Genomic DNA, 27,029 nt, shown 5'->3' with positions numbered 1-27,029 from the left:
TTTTCTGACTGGTTGGCTCATTAACACCTTACTTGCCTTTTGAACTATTCCATTTTAATGATCAATGTCGAATTACCTTTTATAGCTTCACTTCCACTATTTGCTGTAGAGCCAAAGTCTAGAAAAAGTTTTGATTGATCTTCTGACTGTTCTTCTACTTGTTCAGCAGAAGTCTCTTCTTGTTTCTTCATACAGTTCTCAAGGGTCTGCTGTGATAACAGTTCAACATCATCTCCATTTTTTTCTGTGTGGATTTCATCACAATTGTTCTCATTTTCATCTTTGTGTACAATTAACTCTGAAGGATTACTAACTCCATCTAAAGATGTGTCCTTGTTGATGTCATCTGTGTTAGGTTTGCATTCATCGGGTTCATAGTTTTCAGATGACTCTTTGAATAAAGGTTTATTATTTACTGCTCCTTCAATAACTGCATTTGATCTAGGCTCTATAGACCACAACTTCAAAACAGCTTGGTCTTTTAAGACACATGAGTTCACAGTTCCAGATTCAAAGGTAGACAGTACATTCCTTGTTACGTTTTCTCTCAAGGAGACAAGCAGCTGCTCTTTACAAACTTGAACTACAAAACCACTTTCTGGTTGTTTTTTCAGTATGTTCTCAATTGAATTTCTCTGATCGATAACAGTTTGAGATTTTTCATATTTTTCTTCTGTTACATCAGTGCTATTACTTTGAGCAACTGAATTACTTAAGTGCTCCTCTGGGACTAAGTTTATCCCACCATTGCAATTCAAAATTCCATCTTCACCATCTGGGACTACATCTTGAATATACTCTGCATTATGATGGTTTTCCTCTTTATCTACTGTTTTTACAGGCAACTCTTCTGGTATTTCTATATCATCCTTTTTCCTATTTTCAGCTTGAAAACTTTGAATGTCCTCAGCAATTGATATGACAACAGATATTTCTTCACTGCAAACTCCATTGATATTTTCATCATCAGGTTTTTGTTGAGATACTCTATTATGTTTATCAGGTTCATTGTCATAGTCAGAAAAATATGCAGAATCTCTATGTGGTGTGGCCAGATTTAACGTCCTAAGAGAACTGTCTTCTTCCATAGGTGTAGCCTGTGGTTCAGAGAAGTCCTCAGTAAGAGTCAAGTCACTAGTTGATTCTGATATTGGGGTTAAGGGTAGCTTCAAATCCTTAAGACCTGTTTCTTCTTCTTCTTCTTCTTTCACTTCTTTGAAAATGAATTCTGGGGAAAATGTATTTTCTGTTTCATAGCCACTATCCCCAAACTTCTGTACAGGGGATGAGAAATGAGAAGCTGGGCTGCATACATCTGATGAACTAGTGTTGGAGGGAATGTCTAAAGAATCAACAGAGTTTAATGTTGCTCTACAGGCATGTGGTGGCTTTTCTGTTTGTAATGTGCTGTGGTTCAGTGTGAACCTATTTAGTACATCTGGAACTATCTCTATTGTCTCCTCTTCGATGCTTTCTGCTAAGGTGGAAAGAGGTGGGATTTCAATTGGAACAATAACACTGCAGTTTGCCATTGAGTTAGAAATTCCAATGAACGGGGAAGGAGGGTGGTTAGAAATACTCTTCTGCAAAGAATCATAACTTTTTACTTGACGGTTACGATAGTCTTGAATGTCATAACTTTTTACGGCTGCTCCCATTAAAGGGTCATAAAATTCTTGGTGTTCTGCTGCACAAAGACTGTCTCCAAAAGGACCAGCATAGAGATCTCCATCACCAAAAGTTCTTGCAGGTATAGAGCACTCTGATAAGGAACCCTGTTCAACTTTTAGAGAGGAATCATCATCTAAACCATAATGCTCTTGATGCATAGCAACATGTGTTGTCCAATCTATTACAACATCTCCACGCAGCATTGCACATGAACATCTCTGCAGATTACCCATCATGCCTCTACTACACAGGGGACAGGAGGGCATGTGTCGATGATTGCTGTTGTCTGTGCTGCTGCTACTACTTTCAGTGCTTTGATCTTCCATTAATGAAGGTTCACAATCCCAAGGTGATGCACGATCATCTAAAAACTCTGCCAAGGACTCTGGATCTCCAGCAAGAGTCTCTCCAGCTCCTCTCTCTTCAAGTGTATCTGAATCCCAGCTACTCCTATGATCTTCTATGTCTCTGTAAACATTCAAAATCGAATCAGAAGAAAATACATCAGATAATGTGGGCTCCATTAATGAAGTCTCCTGTACCTGCCTTGATAAGTCTCTTTCAACTTGCCCACGGAAAGGATTTACATAACGAGGCAATTCTCTTCCTACAGTAATGAATGGATTATTATTACTAGGTGTCCATCTATCTATAAGTTTAGGAACTTCATGTAAAATCAGATGAGGAGGAGGATCATCTGGACTGGTTCTGCCACTCTCAAGTGGGTCCCAGTCAGAGGAAAAAAGTGGTTCCAGTGGTGAGGATGGGCTTCCAAGTGATAAACGTTGATGGAGTGATCTCTGCTCTTGCATGTCAAATTTTCTTTCATAGATGGGACTAGGAGCACATACAGTACAGTCCACTCCGCTGCCTCTATCTGTATGTTCTTCTAACCGTATATAATATTCACTGCTTACTGAAGGGCTACGGGCGCTGATGACTGGAACAACACTTGGAGTTTCTAAGCTTTGCCGTGAATGTTGATGGCTGGAATCATAGAAAGGATTAGCAGGCACAGTCAGATTCCCATTATTTGGCGCATAGTCTTGACACTGTGATGTTGCTTTCCACCGTCCTAATCTAGCTTTCTCCCACATGTACTCAAAGTTTAGTCCACGACTGCTCTCAGTTACAGTCAAGATGTCATCCATGTCTGCATGAAAACCATCTCCACCACTAAAATTATCTAGCAGTGGGAATGCAGAAATCTCATCAGAATGCCTCAGAGGTCCCACTGATGATTTTGTTGGTTTAAGTGCATTCCAACGCCACTCAAAGCCTTCCTCTGTCTGATTGGAGCATTCATTTAGCAAGTAAGTGAGCTGCAGATGAAGCTCTTCTACTGTAGGTCTCTGTTCAACAGTCAGCCAGCAAGACTGCATGACCTCATACCTAAAAATGACAGATGATCAATATGATAAGTAAAAACAAATTGTGCTACAGAGATCTGAAAAGTAATAAAAAAAAACAGTAAAACTACAATCCATATTTTGTTACTCGATGTGAAAATGCAATCATATGATAAATCCTAATTTTATTAGCCTGGGTTATGGCTCAGTCATAGAGTGGATTCCAGTCTAAGGAGTCTTGTCTGATAAACAATGAATATTGTATCTACATTTATATTGATACACACATGTGTATGGACAATGGTTGTGGAACCACTTTACCAAGTAACCGGTTTGATGTAGGGCCAAATACTAAGGGTGCTGCCACAAGGTCAGTTTTTTTTATGCAGTTTTTGAAGCCAAAACCAGTAGTGGGTTGAAAAAAGTGGAGAAGTTGTATCTGATCTTAATACCTTCTCTCTTGTTATGATCCACTCCTGATTTTGGCTTCAAAAACGGCATCAAAAAGCCTGAATATGTGGCAGCATCACAAGGGTGTTATTCTGAAGCCTTCCCAGTATTCATCCCTTAAACTCTGTACAGGGATGTGGACTTCACTGCGGGTTAGCGACCAGACCTCTATGTCCTTGGGTGGTTTTGTACTTGGCAGCTGACCTACTCTGTTCAAGAACACTAGTGCAAAGCACCAGGGTCACAGGTATGGCATTAAACAGAAGCAGAGCACAGGTAAATCCAAGGCAAACATGAATGCAGGCAAAAGACAAGACAAGGAGTAGATGAACAGCTCACGAAACCAAACACACAGAATACATGCACTTGAACACACAGGCTTCAGGAACGGCCTTCAGGAACTAGGACACTGTTCAGACATAGCAAAACACATGCACTCGGATACACAGACAGATGGAAGCTCCTTATAGACTAGTGCAATGACTATGATAGGAACACAAACAGAAGCCAAACAGATCTGAGCAAAATATGGTACAACAGCTAAGAAAGACATGAATGCAGAACCTAAGCAGGTCATAGCACTCAAGACAAATCCGAAACTGACACAGAACACAGCAGATAGCAGACTTAACTAACTGATTAGTTAGACAGGTACAGACACAAGACAGGGGGATTAACCCCACAAGAAGAGAATGAGGAGAGATGCAAGTCACAGTGGAACCAATTCATACCCACAAGTATCCATGGCCAGTACGCACAACAAAAGAGGCTGATGTGTATTGCCACACAGACACATGGTCCTGTATACATACCCACAAGTATCTGGCAACCAGCCCACATGGTATACAATGATGTACAGTGAACAGACATTGTAACTAGAGATGAGAGAATTTCTCAAAAATTCGATCCGGTCGGTTCGCCGAATTCTCCGAAAAGATTAGATTTCTTTCAGAATTAATTTGTAGCGAATCGTGTTAAAAAACAGCTTTGTGGTGTATAACACTGTGCCTTGCAGCAACACGCATAGGGAGTCTGCTGTGGTAGTGAAACAATACTGTGAGTCAGTATGACACGCAGATGACAGGAGTCACTCTTAGAATCAATGCACACTTCACTTCTTTGAGCACTTACAGGGCCAAAACTGAACAAATAACTGAAGTGTGAACTCAACCTTACAGGTCGATGTTAGCGTCAAATATAAAGAACCGTGCAGAGGCCAAAAATCCTACTATAGCGTGAAAGAGCGCACTCTTTTACACCATCGTCAGCTGATTCCACACAGATGTCTACAAAACCTGTTCTATTAAACACTTATACAAGTAGAGCCCCCCTGACAGAGTGGAGAGTGTGTCAGCAGTAAGTTTGCGTTGACGTCACTGATTATTTTTCCCTTCCTCTGATACGTCAGAACAATAACCCCCAAAAAAACGGATCCTGTCTGTTGAGCATCCATCTTCACTCGGTCAGCATTTGGTCAGTAATCCATCAGTATTAGTGTTGAGCGTAAATATTCGAATAGCGAATTTTTATCTCGAATATCGCAACTTCGAGAATTCACAAATATTTCGAATATAGTGCTATATATTCATTATAGCGAATATTCCTCATTTTTTCCCATCTGAACACATGATTCCTCCCTGCTTCTTGCTTGTGGGCCAATGAGCCATTGGCCCAAAAGCAACTTAAGCAGGGAGGAATCATGACTTTAGATGGGAAAAATAACGAATATTCTAAAAAATGAATCTATAACACTATATCGAATATATTCGTTTTTTAGAATATTCGTCTTTTTTTTTTTTCAATCTGAACAGTTGTTCCACTTCGGTATACTCCTCCCCGACAAGCGTCCCCATCACCATGGAAACGCCTGGGGGTTAGAATATACCATCGGATCTGAGTTTTCACGATCTCAGTGAGATCGTGAAAACTCAGATCTTATGGTAAATTCTAACCCCCAGGCATTCCCATGGTGACGGAGACGCTTGTCGGGGAGGAGTATGCCGAAGTGGAAAAACTGTACAGATTGAAAAAAAAAAAAAAAAGACGAATATTCTAAAAAACAAATATATTCGATATAGTGCTATAAATTAGTTTTTTGAATATTCGTAATATTCTAAAACAAGAATATATAGCAATATAGCGAATATTCGAAAAAAACAAATGTAGAGCAATTTAGCTAATATAGTGCTATAATCTTCTTTGTCTAATAGTTGTAATTTTTTTCTCATCTGAAGTTCAGATTGGAAAAAAATTCCAACTATTAAAAAAAAAGATTATAGCACTATATTAGCTAAATTGCTGTATATTAGTTTTTTTTTCCAAATATTCACTACATTGCTATATATTCTTGTTTTAGAATATTACAACTATTCTGAAACGAATATAGCACTATATTAGCTATATTGCTCTATATATTTGTTTTTTAGAATATTCAGCATTTTTATCCATCTGAAGTCATAATTCCTCCCTGCTTAAGTAACTTAAGCAGGGAGGAATCATGACTTCAGATGGAAAAAAATTATGAATATTCTAAATAACGAATATATAGCACTATATTCTATAGTGCTATATATTTGTTTTTGACCCACGCCTGTATTGATTGCATAATATTCGCATATTACGCGATCATTGCCTTGCTGATTTTTCGAGTAAAAAAAAGTAGAATATAACGAATATTCGAATTTGTGAATATTCGATGAATATTCTACAAAATATTCGTGAAATATTGCGAATTCGAATATGACCCCTGCCGCTCATCACTAATCAGTATTGCTAATGCCAAAATAAAAACAGGAGTGGATCCAAAACAGAGATGACACGTGAATAGAATATTTGCATGTATTCTGTGTTTTTTACCTACTCCTGCTTTTGGCTACCAAATCATAAGCCAATTCTGATAAAACCATAAAGACCTTACAGCTGCTACACAGACAGGAACCGTTGTGTGTCTGATTTTTCCTTCCTTTTGACAGATCAGAAGAAGGGTCAAATAAATGATGATGTCAACCAGGCCAAAAAGGCAAAATAGTGGCCAAATCATGAAGTGGGAAGGGTAAGAACATGCAATTCCAATAGTCAATGACTATGTTTCCTGTTTCTGGTCATATTAAAATATAACTTTTATTTAACTTTATTAAACGGTCATTGCCAAAAGGACAAAAAACATAAGTGAAAAGTTAAAAATACATATAGAGGGCAACGAGGTGTTGGGGCTAAGGGTGCAGAGATCTCCGCTTTACAATAAGTCAGGTGATATTACTGCATATCTTTCTGACGATGGGGTGCAGATAGTTGTATAATATCCTGTGTGTGCAGTGTCATCCGACACCAGGCACTCTGTAGATATACTGCACTCTATTAGTTTGTAACCCTGCCTAAAGTGCTATTGATATAGTGTGTCTAGTCAGTGCTAGATCACTATTGATGGCTACCGCCAGCCGCACTTAAATTTTCCGGCACTGCCCCTATAGTATACACATATATGCGGCGTCTGCAGTCCGCCTAATATCTATTGGTGCCTTTGCCCTGCCATAATTTTTAAAATATCTAAAGATGCAGCTCCCCCGACATGTTTCACCGTGAGATGCGGCGTCTTCAGGGGAAAAGGAGCTACTATCAACACGAGCGTTACATTTGAAAGGTCCTTTATACCTATAGGGCGGATCTCGCCCTGTGGTAGCCTATGGAGTTCAAGCTCGTGTTGATGCTAGTAATTTTGGGCCAATCCAGTCAACTTGTTCAGTGACGATGTCCTAATTTCGGGCGAATCAAATTGTCACTTACGCGCTTGCGTCCGGTACTTTGTTATTTTCCGGCTACAGTGATAGAGTACGCATGCGTCCACACTTCAGATTTGTCACATCGGAGGGCAAGTGCGCATGCTCCGGGACTTAGAGCATCATTTCAGGCTCCAAATGACTATGTGCGCATGCGTCGGGGCTTCAGATTTTTTCTCTCTGTCCCAGAGACGCCAGTACGCATGTGCGGACTCTTCGAATATTTATATTCAACATTTCAGGCTCCAGATTATTATATGCGCATGCGTCGGGACTTCCGATTTTTCTCCATCCCGAAGATGCCAATGCGCATGCACGGACACTTAGCATATTTGTATCCAGGATTTTTTACTGAGATCTGCAGATGCGCATGCGCCCGTACTTAGAGCATTATTTCAGACTCTAGGAGATTATATGCGCATGCGTCAGAACTTCAAATTTTTCTCCGTCCCAAGATCGCATGTGCGGACACTTAGAATATTTCTATCCAGGACTTTTACTAAGACATACAAAAGCGCATGCGTCAGTACTTAGAGCATTATTTCAGGCTCCAAATAATTGTATGCGCATGCGTCGGGACTTCCGATTTTTCCTCTGTCCCGGAATCACCAACCTTTGCTTAGACCTTAAGGCATTACTTGATGGAGTGTTCGCGCATGCGCCCGGACTTCAAAACTATATCCAGGTCTAGTAGTCAGGGGGGCATGCGTTGGTACTTAGTGGTTTTATGTGTATATCTCGATACTTGGATATTTTCGATTATCACATGTGCATGTGTCTGGACTTAAACTACGCAGGCTCTATGTTAGAAGCGCTTGCAGAGCTCCTATTTCAAGTGCAAGCGCTTCTAACATAGAGCCTGCGTAGTTTAAGTCCAGACACATGCACATGTGATAATCGAAAATATCCAAGTATCGAGATATACACATAAAAACAGCATTTCCACAAAATACTGATTGAGGGGTGCGATATACCTGCTTCCACAAAATACTGATTAAGAGGTTTGATATACCTGCTTCCAAAAAATACAGATTGAAGGGTGCAATATACCTGCTTCCACCAAATATTGATTAAGGGGTTCTATATACCTGCTTCCACAAAATACTGATTAAGGGGATTGATATACCTGCTTCCACAAAATACTGATTAAGGGGTTTGATATACCTGCTTCCACAAAATACGGAATAAGGGGTTTCATATACCTGCTTCCACAAAATACAGATTGACGGTTGCGATATACATGCTTCCACCAAATATTGATTAAGGGGTTTAATATCCATGCTTCCACAATATACTGATTAAGGGGATTGATATACCTGCTTCCACCAAATATTGATTGAGGCCTACTATATACCTGCTTCCACAAAATACTGATTAAGGGGATTGATATACCTGCTTCCACCAAATATTGATTGAGGCCTGCGATATACCTGCTTCTGCAAAATACTGATTAAGGGGTTTGATATACCTGCTTCCACAAAATACAGATTGAGGGGTGTGATATACCTGCTTCGACCAAATATTGATTAAGGGGTTCTATATACCTGCTTCTGCAAAATACAGATTGAGGGGTGTGATATGCCTGCTTCCACCATATATTGATTAAGAGGTTCTATATACCTGCTTCCACAAAATACTGATTGAGGGATGTGATATACCTGCTTCCACCAAATATTGATTGAGGCCTGCGATACACCTTCTTCCACAAAATACTGATTGAGGGGTGTGATATACCTGCTTCCACCAAATATTGATTAAGGGGTTCTATATACCTGTTTCCACAAAATACTGATTGAGGGGTGTGATATACCTGCTTCCACCAAATATTGATTAAGGGGTTCAATATACCTGCTTCCACAAAATACTAATTGAGGGGTGTGATATACCTGCTTCCACTAAATATTGATTGAGGCCTGCGATACACCTTCTTCCACAAAATACTGATTGAGGGGTGTGATATACCTGCTTCCACCAAATATTGATTAAGGGGTTCTATATACCTGTTTCCACAAAATACTGATTGAGGGGTGCGATATACCTGCTTCCACAAAATACTGATTAAGGGGATTGATATACCTGCTTCCACCCAATATTTATTGAGGCCTGCGATACACCTGCTTCCACAAAATACTGATTAAGGGGTTGGATATACCTGCCTCCATCAAATACTGATTGAGGCCGGCGATATACCTGCTTCCACAAATACTGCTCTTCTCTAGGGACTTTGGCACAGGGTCATTTTGAAAATGACAGACAGAGGAAGAGGCTGTCAGTTTCGCAGGGGTGGTAGGGGTCGGGTAGGTGGACCAGGCCGGAGCCTAAGTGGGATGTTGGAGAAGGTGCGTGCGATTACGTCAAAGGAAGCACCAGAGTTGGTTGAGTGGCTCGCTCAGCCTTCCACTTCTGCACCCTCCTCATCCTCTGTATCTGCACCCTCCTCACTCTCTGCTGTGTCCAACCCCAAAGACACCACCACCACCATAGCCCCTCCACTCGAGTCAGAGGAATTATTTTCCCATCCATTCCCAGACCTTACCGATGCGCAGCCATTCTTGGCATCGGATGAGGAAGAGGAGGTAGCAACGGCCGCCACCCAGCAGTCTGACGATAGTACCCAGATCAGCCCAAGGAGGGTGGTACCTGCTGTTGCTGCCTACTCCAAAATCTCTAATGTCAGTGCTGGTGCAGGTGGCGATTATGAAGTGTCGATGGAGGTAATGTGGGTGCCCACAAGAGAGGAAGAGAAGGGGAGTTCAGAGGGAGAGATGGAGCAGCAGATAGGGAGGAGAAGGAGGAGATGCAGGCAAAACTCACAGTACACCGGAGGCAAAAAGCAGACTCCCGGAGCTCCACATCCTGCCTCTTCTCCTCTCTCCTCCTATTTGTCCTCCACTCCACCTTCCACCGTGCCGTTGTCGCGTTCATCTGGCAGAAGGCAGGCTTCCGTGGCCCAAATGCTCGAGCGTAATAATATTTCTGGAGTGTAATAATATTACAGGCTATAGCTACTAGAGAGGGGTCGTTGATCCAGGGAGTTATTCTGATTGCCTGATTGGAGTCGGGAAGGAATTTTTTATTCCCCTAAAGTGGGGAAAATTGGCTTCTACCTCACAGGGTTTTTTTTTTTTTTTGCCTTCCTCTGGATCAACTTGCAGGATGTCAGGCAGAACTGGATGGACAAATGTCTTTTTTCGGCCTTATGTACTATGTTACTATGTAAAAATTTGATGACGCCGGAAAACCCTCTTGGCCAATGGCTGACTACTGGCTTGTCGGAACTGCTAGCCTGCCAACTACTGCCATATAAACTGCTGGACTCGGAGGCCTATCGAAAATTTGTGGCCATTGGCACACCGCAATGGAAAGTCCCCAGAAGGAAATATTTCTCCCAGAAGGGCATCCCAGAGCTATGTGGCCACTTTGAGCTGCAAGTGAATGTATCTCTGGCTCACAGTGTCGGTGCCAATATACATCTGACCACAGACACGTGGTCTAGCAAATATGGGCAGGGAAGGTACATAACTTTTACTGCCCACTGGGTGAACCTTCTGACGGCCGTGAAGCATGTAACCCGTGGCACCTGTGTAGATTTGGTGTTACCGCCACGGATTGCCTGCAGGCCTGCCTCTTCTTCTCCTCCTCCTACTCCATCCTCCGTCTCCTCCTCGGCTGACTCCTCCTTTTCCAATACTACTGCCTCTGCCGCTGCACCCCCAAGCTCCCCAGAACCTATTCGATGTGCCAAGTGAGTGCTGCGGCTGTTGCCATGCTGTGCTGCGGCTGTTGTGCCTGAAAGCCAAGAGCCACACCGTTCCTGCACTGCTTTCAGCTCTGCGGTCACAGGCCGATCAGTGGCTAACCACACTCAATTTGACAGTTGGTAAAGTGGTGTGCTGCAACGGTGCCAATCTGCTGAGCGCGCTGAAACAGGGCAAAATGACACATGTGCCGTGCATGGCACAAGCCCTGAACTTAGTCGTGCAGCATTTCGTTGCTAAATACCACGGGCTCCAGGACGTCTTGTGGCAGGCCAGGAAAAGGCCATTTTAGAAGATCTTACACGGTCATGGCTCGCCTTGCTGACGTTCAGCGGTGACACCACCTGCCCGTCAGACGTCTGATTTGGGACAGCCCGACGCGCTTGGACTCCACCTTGTATATGCTTGATAGGCTGCTCCAGCAGCAACATGCCATTAACGACTACCTGTACGAACTCTGCAGCAGGACAGGTTCTGGGGAGCTTGGTTTCTTTTCACCGCGCCAGTGGCTGCTCATGCGCGACACATGCAGACTTCTGCGGCCATTTGATGAGATCACCAAACTGGTCAGTCGCAGCAGAGGCACCATCAGTGACATCGTACCTTATGCCTTCTTTCTGGAGCGTGCATTGCGTCGTGTCATTGATCATGATCAAGCCGTCGAGGAGCAGGAGCTGGAAGATGAGGAAGTCGCAATGCTGAATGACTTCCCAGGGGGGCTACTCCATCTCAGACAGGTCAGCAGGAGAGTGAAGAGGAGTCAGAGGAGGATGGTGACTAGGGGGAGGGGGAGGAGCAAGAAAAGCAGGATTTGAGGGGGACTTTAAACTTTTCGGGGATCTCTGGTGTTGTCCGTGGCTGGAGGAAGGAGACCGAGGACGACATTCTCCTGGGTGATGAGCAGGAGCTAGGGCACTCCACCACTTCCAATTTAGTGCAAATGAGGGCCTTCATGCTCCAGTGTTTGAAGAGGGACCGCCTTATAAAAATCATAAAGGGAAACTACATACTTAGACCCCGGTACAAACACAAAATGGCGGACATGTTACCAGCATCACAGAATGATGGCAGAATGCAGCATTTCCAGACCTTGCTGCGAGAGATGCGCATTCTGCTGTTGTGGGTGCTGGCAGAGGAATTTCCACCTATAGCGAAACAGGTGCTGGTACCAATCCTACCACGCCTGCAAGAAGAGGGTGGTTTGAAGATGTGTTGGTCACTTCGGATATGAGATCATTCTTGCAGCCAACCCATAGACAGCCGCCCTCCGGATCCAACCTCAGGGAACGCCTAGACTGACAGTTGTCTGACTACATTGGGTTAATGGCCGATCTGGACGCTTTGAGTAGCAAGGAACCCCTGGACTACTGGGTGTGCAGGCTTGACCTATGGTCAGAGCTGGCACAATTTGCCATGGAACTCTTGGCTTGCCCCTCGACGAGTGTCCTGTCCGAAAGGACGTTCAGCGCAGCAGGGGGGGATCGTGACCGATAAGCGCACTCGCCTAGCTCACGACAGTGTGGACTACCTCACATTTCTAAAAATGAATGAGGCATAGATCTCGGAGGAATTCAACACCTGTGACGACCACGTGTAATTGAATTTCCGCATGCCAGCCCACACATATCAACCACCACCCAGAACAAAGAATGGTAATTGTCTTATGTATATACAGCGGCATAAAAGGCCTTTTCTGTCAGGTGAATGCCTAATTTTTGGGGCCTCTACTCCAGTGGTCTACAGAAAGATTGTTATCCACTGACCGTCTAATATACCTTCAGCCACATAATTACTTGTTCTTTTAAGGTGAATGCCTAATTTTTGGGGCCTGTACTGGTCTACAGTAAAAATGTTAGCCAGTGACCACCTAATGTACCTCCAGCCACATCATCACAAGTTCTTTTCTGTCAGGTGAATGCCTAATTTTTGGGGCCTGTAATGGCCTACAGTAAAATTGTTATCCACTGACCGTCTAATATATCTTCAGCCACATAATCACTTGTTCTTTTCTGTCAGGTGAATGCCTAATATTTGGGGCCTGCACTCCACTGGCCTACAGTAAAATTGTTATTGAGTGACCGCCTAATGTACCTCCAGCCACATAATCACTTGTTCTTTTCTGTCATGTGAATGCCTAATTTTTTGGGCCTGTACTCCCGTGGCCTAAAACAACAATTTTCTAGGTTCCAGCAGGGCACATTTTTGAGAGTTTCCCTTTAAGACGCATAAAAAATGGACCCTGATTAAAATACATATTTTTTGTGGGAATTTTTGCCATTGATCCCCCTCTGGTATGTCACTGTCCATGTTGTGGGACTATTCATGCACTTCTAGTAAGTATTTGGTGGCTGCAAATATGACCTGAAGGTTTTTCAGGTTTGCCTGCCAATAAAGTGAATGGAGCCCGCCGCGAATGTGCGGTTCGCGAACATTTGATAGCGAATGCACGTTCGCAAAACGTCCAGGCCAATGTTCGTCCATCACTACTGACAAATAAAGTGCCCTCCTCAAAGGGCACGAGCAAATGGCAGGTGTCACACATGAGCTGTTACTGGCTAACATCAAAGTTACACAGGGGGGTGCCTCTGTCCGCCGGTATCATCAAGAAATCGTTTATGGCCTCTCTCTGTTCGTACCGTCGGTCCAACATATGAAAGGTGGGATTCCCACGTGCTTTTTCAAGTTTCCGGGCGTGCAGCATGATGTGAGCGTGCTGCGGGCTCCGCCCCCCCTGCCTCTATCCATACTGCCCGACCTCTCTCCCTCCTCACCTTATGTTACGGCTCACCGGTGTGCTGTGTGGAGTTGGCGCCGGGCCCCTGGACTGACCCCTGGACTGACCGAGGCATGGTCCCCGTGTGGCTCCCTCTCTCCTCTGCTCCTTTGCCACAGCTGACTGGTGTGCTGTGCGCCGGGCTGCCGGGTTGATCGAAGTGCCGTTTTCTGTGTGTGGGTCTGAATCCTGGAGTCGGTGCTCCACCTGGTGCCCTGCGGATTCGATGGCTCGACGGCTGGTTCATTCCTGGTTCATTCCTGACTGAACGCGGTGTGCTGTGGCAGCGCAATGCGGCCTGCTAATAATTTGCAGAGACCTCTGAAGAGTTCCAGGAGGTGGAGGTGACCGGCGGTGTGCGGACAGTGGAGCTTTGAGATGCCGAGGATGGAATCGCATTCATTGTCTAAGAATTGGAGCCAATTACGGACCTGAGCCTGTGGACTAATCACGCCTGGGACGGGCAAGTAGGGTGAAAGTCACCTGGCTGATTATGCAATATCGCTATTAATATCTATTAATATCTACTAACTTAATAACCAAAAAAAAAAAAAGGGGAGGTCTTAAACGCGAAGCCATCGTGGGCAACCTCTTAACAAATACTACCAAAGTAACATCTTTATGATTTATTCTCTGGTTCTAGTTAGAGGGACCCAATACCACATCTAACGGGACACTCTGAAGCAGTAGTGGAGACGGGTGGAATAAGTAGGACGCTCCCCGCTGTTTGGGCTCCATCTGCCTCATCCGTCCCCCCCCTTTGCACTGAGGCCTAGGTCAGACCACATAGCTATCGTTATAGATTATCGTTGCCATCTAAAGGTGTGAATATGGCCCCTAAAGCTCCAAATAGGATATCTGTGGGCACTACGTCCCCAAAAGGGTCAGAGAATAAAAGCCCTAGATCCAACATAGAGAGGTATCTAAGATCCTCCCCTACAAAAACAAGGGGTACATTGAAACCTAACGCCCGTCAAGAGGAAAAAGGAAGAGCTCAGAAAAACCGTAATGCCCTCAGATTATAGCGATAAGGAAGACACGGATATCCGGATCCATTCGCGAATGGAAACAATTGAGCAAAAACTGGGGGACATTCTGGACACCGTAAAAATTACTAACCAAGCCTTGGGAACACTAACAACTACTGTATGCTCTATGCAAACTGACATCTCTCTTCTCAGGGACGATATGGACAAAATTCGCTGTAGCGTAAAGGAAACGGAACAATCATTGATCGTCACTAAAGATGAAGTTTCCTTAATGGGAAAAAAAATTGAAAGGATTGATCTAGAGCACAGGGCCCTCAAAGAAAAATTGATTGATTTAGAGGATAGGTCACGTAGGGGGAATATCCGACTGATAGGCTTCCCTGAAGGATCAGAGGGGGAAGACCCAGGGGGATTTATACAGAAGTGGTTGGGGGACTCCCTGGGCCGAGAATCTTTTTCATCATTATTTATGGTTGGACGGGCACATAGAGCCCCTAATAAAATATCACACCCTGGCGCCCCTCCACGCGGCCTCATTGCTAAAATCTTGTGCGTTAGTGATCGAGATAAAATATTACGCCGAAAGAGAGAGCTGGGTGATTTGCTGTATAATGGAAACAAAATCTCGATCTACCCCGACTACTCCTTCGGTACCCAGCTTAAAAGAAGGCAATTCGGGGAGATCAAGAAACGTCTCATTAATGCTAATATTAAATACTCAATGCTATTCCCGGCTAAATTAAGAATAGTATATAATGATTCTGTTTCCATCTTCGCAAGCTCTGAGGAGGCCTCTGCTTGGTTGGACGCCAGGGGGATATGAGATATGAGATATGAATATCCGCTGCATGTGCTCGCCCTCTTTTTCTTATTTTTCTTTCCCTCCATGGCCATATATGAATTATTCATGCAAAAATTGTTAATCTGTTTTTGGATTTAAGCTTTATCTGGTTTTGCATGTATGCGGGGTAGGAAAATGTGAGGGATGAGGGGAGGAGAGGGGGGGTGTTTGGGGGGGTGAGGGGGGATAGGAGGCCTAGGCGATGTGTAAGAGGAGCATGGGCCTTAATTGTCTCGTGCACCATGGGAGGGGGGGGGGGGGGGGGGGGGGATTGGTTGTTTCACTGCTGCGAGATCCAATACAGAGCTGGGAGAGGAGCGGATGGGATGGACCACCCTCCAATTTAGTGTAAATGGCACGCATTTTGACATGGAATGTCCGTGGATTGGCGGACACACTTAAGCGGAGGGTGGTCTATGATACTATCTTTAGACATTTACCTGCCATTGTGGGGCTGCTGGAGACTCACTTAACTGCTGAAAAGATGCATTATATGCGAAAGTCATGGACGCAGTATGAGTACCACTCCTACTACTCGGCTTATTCGCGGGGAGTAAGTGTATACATTCACAAAAATGTGGATTACGACCCATATGATCAATGGATCGATAAAGAAGGCAGATTTGTATTCCTGTATGGCCGATGGATGGGACTGGTGTGCGTACTTGCGTTTATGTATATCCCTCCCCCCTTTTCCTCTGAAGTGTTGAGAAAACTAGCGGAATATATCTGTAAATGGGATTCGTGCCCCATATTAGTTCAGGGAGATTTCAATGTCGTTATGGATAATAAGGACAGGGTATCGGTGATCAATGGAGGGGGGAGTATAAATGATCAGCCTACAGCCCTTAGCAGGATCTGCCAGGAATTGGGTCTTATTGATGTGTGGCAGTCTCTATATGGAAAAAAAAAGTACCTTCTCCTGTTTTAGCAGATCCTGCAGAGTTATGTCTAGGATAGATATATCCCTGGCGACCCCAGGACTCTTGGAACGGATACAAAAGATGAAGTATGAGCCACACGGTATATCCGATCATTCTCCAATGCTGTTATCAATGGTTGATCTTGCGCAAAAGAGCAGTAAACCTTTTAGGCTTAATCCACACTGGATACAACTGGTTGGGGACCAAGAAAGGATTGGGGAGGATATTTCAGAATTTTGGGCACTAAATTATGGATCCACACATATACATTTTGTGTGGGACTCCCTGAAGGCCATGATAAGAGGGTTATACTGTAAGAGAATTAAAAAGAAAAGGGCGGAATACGCCAAAACGGAAAAAGAATTGGCAGAGAGGGTTGAGACTTTGGAGGCTCAGCTGGCTAGACAGAATAGGGAAAATGTCCGATTATCATTAATAGAAGCGAAGAGGGAACATCAGACTTTTTTATACGAAAAAGCGCAACATAAGGCATTTTTCGCAGGACAACGTGATTTTTTTGAAAAAGGGAAAACAGGCAGATTGTTGGCATCTGTAGTCGCTAACCAAAAGACCCAAATCCCGATAAAGCAAATTAAGCTACCTTCTGGTGCTCTAACCAATGACTTCCTTAATATTAAATCCGCATTTATAGAATATTTCACTAAACTATACCAGTCGGATCTTGGGGTGGAGGGAGGAGCCCCGGCTCATTTTTTGGACAAAGTGGAACTCCCTTCCCTTTCAGACCAAGACTGTACTAAATTAAATTCGCCAATAACTCTTTTAGAACTGGAGGCCGCTATAGACAGTATAAAAAACAATACGGCGCTGGCCCGAGATGGCCTGCCTTTTGAAATTTATAGAGTACATCGTAAATAGATATTGCCTCTCCTCCTTCAGATGCTTAATGAGTCTTGGAAGAATGGCTTACTCCCTCCCTCTTTGAGGGAGGCCTCTATTTCTCTAATTTAAAAAAAGGATAAAGATGGGACTAAAGTTGGATCGTACCGCCCAATCTCATTACTCAATACTGATTACAAAATACTTGACAAACTTCTAGCCAATAGGTTGAGGGGGGTCATACATTGCTTGATCCATCCGGATCAGACAGGGTTCATCCTAAAACGGAATATACAATCGAACATCCGTAGAGCTTTTCTTAATATATATGTTGGGGATGGGGAGGACCGCTCCATCCTGTCCTTGGATGCCGAGAAGGCCTTTAACCGGGTGGAGTGGTCCTTCCTATGGGAGACCCTGACTAGAATGAATTTGGGTGAACACTTTACTAAATGGATAAAGCTGTTATACTCTGGATCCACGGCCAGCGTTAAAATAAACAGGATTGACTCAGAACAGTTCCCCTTACAGCGAGGCACCCGGCAGGGATGTCCCCTCTCACCTTTGATATTCGCTCTGGTATTGGAACCTCTCGCATGTAGAATCAGACAGTCTAAAGAGATCATGGGCTTTAGAGGGAGAGGAGAGGAAGATAAAATTAGCCTGTACGTAGATGACATCCTTGTCTTTTTGAGGCAGGGATGGAAGGGCATTCAACCCCTGATTAATATTCTGGAAGAATATGGGGCCTTATCAGGCTATAAAGTGAACTGGGATAAATCTGAACTCCTCCCCCTAGTCCGAACTCCCCCCGATGGAGTATTGGGAATTAAGCCACTCGGCCTTACCGATTCTATTCGATATTTGGGTATTAGAATTGGCGCAGATCTGACTAGATATAACCTCTTAAATATAACCCCTATGATTAACAAGGTGAAGGAAAAGATTCGAACCTGGCAGAAGTTACCTTTGTCACAGGCAGAAAGGATTGCACTGGTCAGGATGGTGGTCCTCCCTATTGCCCTATACCCCTTGATAGCATGTCCTATATGGATTGATGACTCCTTTTTTGGGCTGTTAGACAGATTGCTCAATGAGCTAATTTGGGGGAGGGGAAGGGTTAGAATTAAGCAAAAATATCTTTGTCTCTCTGAGAGGGATGGTGGGCTTTCCCTTCCATTCCTGCAGGGATACTATATTTCAGCCCAGATAAGGTGGTGGGTGGGGCGGGGGTCACCAGTCTGTGACGCTGCTTAATATCCTTTCAAGGGATTTTTTGGGGCCATACCGAGACATTTTCTCTATCTTGGAGACCGGGCATCCGGGAAAAAGGAAAAAACAGTGCTTAATCAGCGACACGTTAGATAAGGTTTGGAACAAAGCTAAAAAGATATTGGGTGTAAGCAGCCCCACACTTTTTACTCCTCTTTGGTACAATCACAATTTAAAAGAATTTAGGTTAATTGATGATTATAAGTATTGGGACTCACGTGGTATTAATCGTCTAAACCAAATAATATCTCACGGACATATCATCTCTTTTGATGATTTAATAAAAGATACAAACGTCACTTTTCTAGATAGATATAGATATGCACAAATTAGACACGCATATATGAACACTCAGGATAAAGATTCCCTGATTACTAGGGGAAACTCCTTCTTAGATTATTGTTTCAAATTTAGGAATACACAACTCACTCTCTCACAAATATATCGTAGATTTCGGGACTGCTTAGGAGAAATAATAACATTTAAAAGCGAGGGAGGATGGGAAGCTGAATTAGGTAAAGGAAGTACTGTTGATTGGGATATAGTATACCGAAATATAAAAAAGGCATTGATATCTCCCAAATATAGATTAATCCAGTTCAGGATTGTACATCGCTTATATTACTCCCCTGCCTTCCTCGCCAAAATATATTAGGAAAGAAGGGACACGTGTTGGAAATGTTTGGCCGAAAATGCTGGTCTAGGGCACCTGTTATGGGACTGCCCAGAAATAAATAGATTCTGGACTAGAATTTACGAAGACCTATACAGTAGACATAAGATCAAATTGAATCACTGTTTTATGCAGGCAATATTAGTTTTTTTTACCCATACGGATTTAACGCCCTATCAGATTAGAATCTCTTTGGAGAGCTTCATAGTTGCGAAGGCCTTGATTCTCAAATATTGGGGCACAAAAAATAGCCCTACTTATTCCGAGTGGAAGGCTCAGATAGACACTATTGATGCTTACAGAAGAATCGTACGAAAAGCAGAGTAGCCCTGGAAGGGGCAGGTTTCGCTCCAAAGAGCTTGGCTATTCGTGGTATTTGGGGATGACCACGAGTAGCAACCGGACATGTTGGATCCCGCCGCAGTGAATCAAGGGGTGGGTATAAAAGGGTCAAGTATGTGAATTGGCGTATATTACCTGTGTTTTTTCCTTTTATATATCATATGTAACTGAATTCACATTTTGGTTCAGAAAAATAATAAAGAATTTATTTAAAAAAAAAAAAAAAAAAAGTGGGATTCCAACGGGTGGAAAAGTCGCATATCAGGCTATGTTGGGGGATGCCGTTCTGCCGCTGTAGCTCAAGCAGGGTGTGCTTGGCGGTGTACGAGTGGCTGAAGTGTATGCAAAGTTTCCTGGACATTTTTAGGATGTCTTGCAGATGGCTCATGGTTCAGCATGGTTCACCATGGTTCCAATTTTGAGTTGTTGTGGAGAAAGCTAGGATTCAAATTCTTGACGAAGGACGTGGAGCAGTTCCTCCCCTGTGTGATGCTGTTCGCCCAGGCAAACTAGGTGCAGAACAGCATGACACCGCCATATTCTGATGGGGCACTGTGAATTGTCCCTGCAGTGGAGGCTGAACACAAGGTGGAGTATGAGGAGGCAGAGGTGGACATTGTCGCAGGACCAACGGCTTGAGAATGTGGAGGCGGAAGCGATGTCACCTGGCCAAGTTGCTGGTTTGGCTGGGCAGGAACCACATTTAACCAGTGGGCCATAAAGGACATACAGTATATTGTACTTGACCGCAGTTATAGCTCCACATGTCGGCGCTGACGTGCACTTTGGCAGACACCGACAGGCTCAAGGACTGGCCCACCTTCTGTTCTACATATGTGTGCAGGGCTGGTACTGCCTTTTCGGCAACTCTTGGGACTCTTCACCTCAGCTCGGAAGAAGCCATCAGTTCTCTGAAAGAGTCCACCACTTGGAAAAGGAGGGACTGCAGTACCAGCAACTTGGCCAGGAGCATGTTCAGCTTCTGCGCCGTTAGATGAGTGCACGCATACTGTTGTGTCTTGGCAATTGCTTCGGTGATCGATTGCTGATGGATGGAATGACTGACTAGGAGGAGGAGGAGCAGGACCAGCAGATGATGGGAAGGACAGACAACTTCCTTCGGTTGAGGTGGTGGAGCCTTGACTGCCTGAAATCGGGTGCGTGCTACTGGGTAACGCAGCGGTTGCTGCGGCAGGCTGGACCACCACATTGGAGCCACGGTTCTCCCAGGCCACTTTATGGTGACGCTCCATATGTCGACGCAGGGCCGTGGTGCCAACATTGACACCCTCGCCATGCTTCACCTTCTGCCCACAGATTCGACAAATGGCCATGTTCACCTCCCCCGGCGGCTTAACAAAAACTGCCACACCGTTGAGTAGGTGATTTTACCCTCAACACTCTGCACTGACTGACTGCTACCACCACTGCCTCTGTAAACCCCTCCACCACTACTTTCCGGGCCGGTAGGCTCCTGCAAAGTGGGTGGTCTACCCTGGGCATGTTTGGCTCCCGACCTCCCACTACTTACACCCTGCTGACTCCTGGCCATGCTACCGACTTGCTGGCTCCACTGCTGCCTCAGGCGCAAGCTGCCACCCTCTTCTCCCGATGATGATGAAGCCTCTTCATCCACCGGCTCCCAATTGCGATCAGCTACATCATAATTAAGTATTGTTTGCACGTTACTGATGTCCTCCTCACCAGTCTCTGAGCCACGAGCCTGACCGCTCGCAACACCAGCTCCCACGCCACTCTCCTCATCACTACTTGCCCGCCTACCGGAGGAAGCGGCAGATGTCTCCTCCGGATCTTGGCTGAGCAGTAGCTGCTGACTGTCATCTAGTAGCTTGTCCTCGCTGTATAGCTAAGCTGAGCCCACAGCATATAGTACTTCTCTGGCTGAGGGAACAGAAAATGACAGAGGCAGTATGAGGACAGATGAGGGCACAGGGCCTGTGCCCGGGCCATGCCAATTAAGAATTGTGTCTGACGACCCCACCGACTCTTGGTTGGGGGTGTCTGATGCCACTTGTAACGAAATCGAAGATCAAGTCAACCATTCAAGAACCGCTGGGTTGCTGGTCAAGACACGACCGCTAGCTAACACTGGGAGCTCAGGCCTCTCAAAGTGACCCCTGCTGCCACGCCCCCTTACACTGCTGAGACCTGCGCCTGCGCCAGAAACATTTAGGCTTGTGCCCCTCCCCTGTGCAAGCCCTGTCACTTCTCTGTCTGGCATACTGTTAGATCAAATAAGTAAATAAAAAGGAAATTAATACATGACAAAAAAGGCAGTAATTTTCTCACTTCACCACACAACAGCTAAGAAGACCCCCCCCCCCCCCCCCACTAAAACACGGCAAAAAAAGGCTTTAGAACATATAACTGCGGCCATGAACGGCAAATAATATTTTTTTTGCCACTAATACACTCCAAAAAGGGCTGTAATTTTCTCACTTCACCTCACAATGGCTAATAAGCCCCTTTTTCCCCCCACTAATACACAACAAAAAAATGCTTTAGAACATATAACTGGGGCCATGAACAGCAAATAATATTTTTTTTGCCGCTAATACACGCTAAAAAGGCTGTAATGTTATCACTTCCTCACACAATGGCTAATAAGCCCCTATTTTCCCCCCACTAATACTCTACAAAAAAAGGCTTTAGAACATATAACTGCGTCTGTGAACGGCAAATAATAATTTTTTTGCCACTAATACACGACAAAAAGGGCTGTAATTTTCTCACTATACCACACAACGGCTAATAAACCCTTTTACTATTTCCCCACTAATACACTGCAAAAAAGGCTTTAGAACATACTGCGGCCGTGAACGGCAAATAATACTTTTTTTGCAACTAATACACGACAATAAGGGCTGTAATTTTCTCACTTCACCACACAACGCCTAATAAGCCCCCTTTTTTCCCCCCATTGTACACGAAAAAAAAAGGCTTTAGAACATATAATTGCACCGCTGAACGGCAAATAACACTTTTTTTTGCCACTAATACACGCCCAAAAGGGCTGTAATTTTCTTACTTCAACACACATCATCTAATAAGCCCTCTTTTTTTCCCCTACTAATACACGCCAAAAAGGGCTTTAGAACATATAACAGCACCCGTGAACGGCAAATAATACTTTTTTTGCCACTAATAAACGTCAAAAAGGGCTGTAATTTTTCCACTTCACCACACAATAGCTAATAAGCCCCTTTCCCCCCCCCCCCCACTAATACACAACAAAAAAAGGCTTTAGAACATATAACTGCGTCCGTGAACGGCAAATCAAATTTTTTTTGCCACTTATACATGCCAAAATGGGCTGTATTTTTCTCACTTCACCACACAACGGCTAATAAACCTTTTTTCTTTTTCCCCACTAATACACGACAAAAAAAGGCTTTAGAACATATAACTGCAGCCGTGAACGGCAAATATAATTTTTTTTGCCACTAAGGCTACTTTCACACTAGTGTTTTAGCTTTCTGTTTCTGAGATCCGTTCAGGGCTCTCAAAAGCGGTCCAAATGGATCAGTTTTGCCCTAATGCATTCTGAATGGAAAAAGATCCACTCAGAATGCATCAGTTTGCCTCCGTTCAGTCACCATTCCGCTCTGGAGGCGGACACCAAAACGCTGCCTGCAGCGTTTTGCTGTCCGCCTGACGAAGCGGAGCCAAACGGATTCGTCCTGATACCCAATGTAAGTCAATGGGGATGGATCAGTTTTTTCTGACACAATCTGGCACGGATCCGTCATGGCTATAGAAGACATAATACAACCGAATCCGTTCATGACGGATGCATGCGGTTGTATTATTGTAACGGAAGCGTTTTTGCAGATCCATGATGGATCCACAAAAAGCGCTAGTGTGAAATTAGCCTAATACACGCAAAAAGGGCTGTAATTCTCTCACTTTAACACACAACGTCTAATAAGCCACTCCCCCCCCCCCCCACTAATACACGATTAAAAAAAAGCTTTAGAACATACCATATATATAACTGCACCGCACAAAGGCTAGTAAGACCCCAATAACAAGAACGGTTTGCTGGAGAGCCAAGCCCCGTTCCGGACAGCAGAGACACGGAGCAGTAACATGATTGATAATGCTCCGTGCCTCTCTGTGATCTTTTTACTACAATATTACAGTGAGATAAAGTTGTCTCCATGATGTTGTAGTAAAAAGATCACAGAGAGGAACGGAGCATTATCAATCATGTTGATGCTCAATGTCTCTGCTGTCCGGAACAGGGCTTGGCTCTCTTTCACGCAGTGGATTCCACGCACGGGATCCGCTCGTGTGAAAGAGCCCTTACAGAGGAATTCCAAACCTGAAATGAGCAGCAGTATAATGGAGATTTGGATCCGCAGTCAGTGCAGCAAGGTGTAATAGGATTGTTCCTATTACCTAGGCTGTAAACACCCCTATTGAACCCTGTTCTGCTTCAATACTGTGGAATAATTCCTCCCTGTCCTTTCCCTACACTTCTAATGCTCTTTCCCTGAACTTCTATTGAGCAAAATATAAGTTTTCAAGTCTTTCCTAGCACTGTCCCTAGTGCCTGCTAACGTCTCTCCCTGCACTAAGTACACTGGAAAATGGCAGAATCCAAGATGGCTGAGGCTATTTATAGGGCTGTCACTAGAGATGAGCGAATTTCATATTTTGAAATTTGTTTATACTTTGTTTACTGGTAAAAGGTGAATTGCGTTATGGATTCCGTTACCACGGACCATAACGCAATTCTATGACGAAATGCATAACGGAATGCCTTTAGAGGCATTCCGTTATTCATTCCGTCATAATAGAAGTCTATGGGCTGAAAAACGGATCCATCCCATTTCCGTTATGCAGGGGAGTCCACTCTGCATAACGGAAACCGGACGGATCTGTTATGAAACATAGAAACATAGAATGTGTCGGCAGATAAGAACCATTTGGCCCATCTAGTCTGCCCAATATACTAAATACTATGGATAGTCCCTGGCCCTATCTTATATGAAGGATGGCCTTATGCCTATCCCATGCATGCTTAAACTCCTTCACTGTATTTGCAGCTACCACTTCTGCAGGAAGGCTATTCCATGCATCCACTACTCTCTCAGTAAAGTAATACTTCCTGATATTACTTTTAAACCTTTGCCCCTCTAATTTAAAACTAGCCCATAGACTTCTATGCCTTTATTCCGTTATGCATTCCGTCATAGAATTGTGTTATGGTCCGTGGTAATGGAATCCATAACGCAATTCACCTTTTATTAGTAAACGAATCGCAAACTAATTTCATAACCGGAAATTCGCTCATCTCTAGCTGTGACATCACAGGGCTGGCTGGCTGCTGATTGGCTGCATGCATGGCATTGTGGGTAATCCCTCGTTCCCAGAGTTCCTTGCTCCATGTCCTAACATGTGTAGCAGCCATTTTTAAAAAAATTGCGATTCGTTAAGAAATAAATAATTCCTGAAGTTCTGATCGAATTTCACTTCGTCAGCTTCGATTCGCTCATCTCTAATTGTATATAGGTTACTTTCTGAATTATATTCTTACCAGTAATCTGAGTGGGGTAGCTTGAGTCGTGGTTTGGCCAGCTTCATCTGCTGTTCTTTAATTACGAAAGCTAGGACTTCCTCATCTGATAGATGGCGATATGGCTGACTTCCAAATTCAAAGAGTTCCCACATTGTTACTCCTAGAGACCTGTATTGAAGTACAAAAAACTTTAGTACGGAAACAACTGGGGGGAAGCCATGGGCAGCAATGCATTTTCCCTGCCGCAGCCGATGCAGAGTAGATCTAGTGCTGGCATGACATGGAGGGCATTCAGATGAATGATGGTCCATGTAATATGTAAACGGCTTCAGTCTGCTAGAGTAAGAGCCACTGCTGTTTAATGGTTATTGCTCTGGTTCCCAAGCTACGATATCCACATGCCCTAATAGGGGTAGTCTTGATTAGTGTTGATCGCGAATATTCTAATTGCAAATTTCTATAGCAAATATCGGTACTTTGAGAATTCCCAAAGATGTATAATATAGTGCTATATATTCGTAATTGTGAATATTCTAGATTTTTTTCATCAGTAACCTCCCTTCTTGCTGTGGGCCAATGAGAAGGCTGCAATATCTTTGTCAGAGCTACCTCTTTACCATATAAGAACCTCCCCAGCTGCCATTTTCTGCTGTTTTTTGCAGTTCTGAGAGAAAGTGCAGTGTCATTGCTGTGCCCTGTGCTTTCATCTGGATCCTATTCCTTATCCAATTACATATTAGATAGTTATTAAGCTTATATATATAATACAGATAGTTAGGGGGAGATAGTCAGTGTAGGTTAGATAGTGATATAATGTAGCTGATAGGTTCCAGTGCAGGGTGTTAGGTAGTGTGATAGGAATTACAGTTTCTCTGCTGTCCATACATACATACATGCTACAGACATAGTGCTGTGATATCACAACAATACTTAGTGCACCAGTCAGTAATATCGACAGACCTCATAAAATGGGATGTTGCATGTATTGTGCAAAAAATATGCGCATCGTTAGTGCCGATTTGCGCAATCGCGAAAATAAAGACGAGATCACGAATTTTAGAATTCGCTAATTTATTGTTAATATTATGCAAAAATTTTGCAAAATATCACGAAAACGAATATTGCCTATGCCGCTCATTACTAGTCTTGATGGGACAACACCTGTAACTTTTTACCTCCTAGGGAAAACCACAAGAGACTCATGCCTTTGTATGCTGGCGGCTGCTTATTCCTTACAACTTACAGTAAATGAGGACATTTCTGGGTCTGTCAGCATACAGAATGATAATAAATAGGCATCTTCTGATCCACTGTCTTAAATAATGCATTACATCTGCATATGTTACTTGTGTACAAGAAAGAGATCAACTGTCTACAAAGAAAACAAGGGAAGAAATCTAGGGCAGAATAAAATTGTTGAGAAGAAATATGGAGACCTACCAGACATTGCTTTCCTTGCTTTGGTCTACCACAACTAAGTTTCCGTGAACTTCATCTAAAAGTTCTGGAGCAACCCAACGTAATGGTATCCAGAGACGATCCGGAGTGATATAGTAGTCCTCCTACATGCAAATAAAATAAGCTACCATATTCGTCTTAACCCTGTTAATAGCACATTGCAAGGAACATGTTGTACTAGAGAGAACTTTAAGGAAATAAAGAAATATAAATGTAAGTCTTTCTATGTCTAGACTAGATTTAGTGAAATGTTAAAATTGTCTTGCCTATAAATCGTTTAAACTTACGCAGAATGTCTATGACATGATACTTTTGAAGGAGTTAGCTGCTTTGTAAACTCCACCGCACCTGTCCACAGGTTTTGTCTGG

The 27,029-nt window shown here is 43.8% G+C and overlaps 1 protein-coding gene across 1 annotated transcript in view; it reads right to left on the bottom strand.

The window, feature by feature from the left end:
- The window catches only part of LMTK3 (lemur tyrosine kinase 3), a 116,161-nt gene that overhangs the window by 6,131 nt on the left and 83,001 nt on the right, over window positions 1-27,029 (bottom strand). The window contains exons 9-11 of the mRNA XM_040415605.1: window positions 26,643-26,764; window positions 25,221-25,370; window positions 77-3,063 (exon numbers count right to left, since the gene is read on the bottom strand). Of these exons, the coding sequence (XP_040271539.1) occupies window positions 77-3,063; window positions 25,221-25,370; window positions 26,643-26,764 (3,259 nt within the window). The remainder of the gene's footprint in view (window positions 1-76; window positions 3,064-25,220; window positions 25,371-26,642; window positions 26,765-27,029) is intronic.

The sequence above is a fragment of the Bufo bufo genome, chromosome 1, assembly GCF_905171765.1.
Source record: "Bufo bufo chromosome 1, aBufBuf1.1, whole genome shotgun sequence".
NCBI classification, from domain to species: Eukaryota; Metazoa; Chordata; class Amphibia; order Anura; family Bufonidae; genus Bufo; species Bufo bufo.
This window is presented reverse-complemented; position numbering and strand designations above follow the sequence as displayed.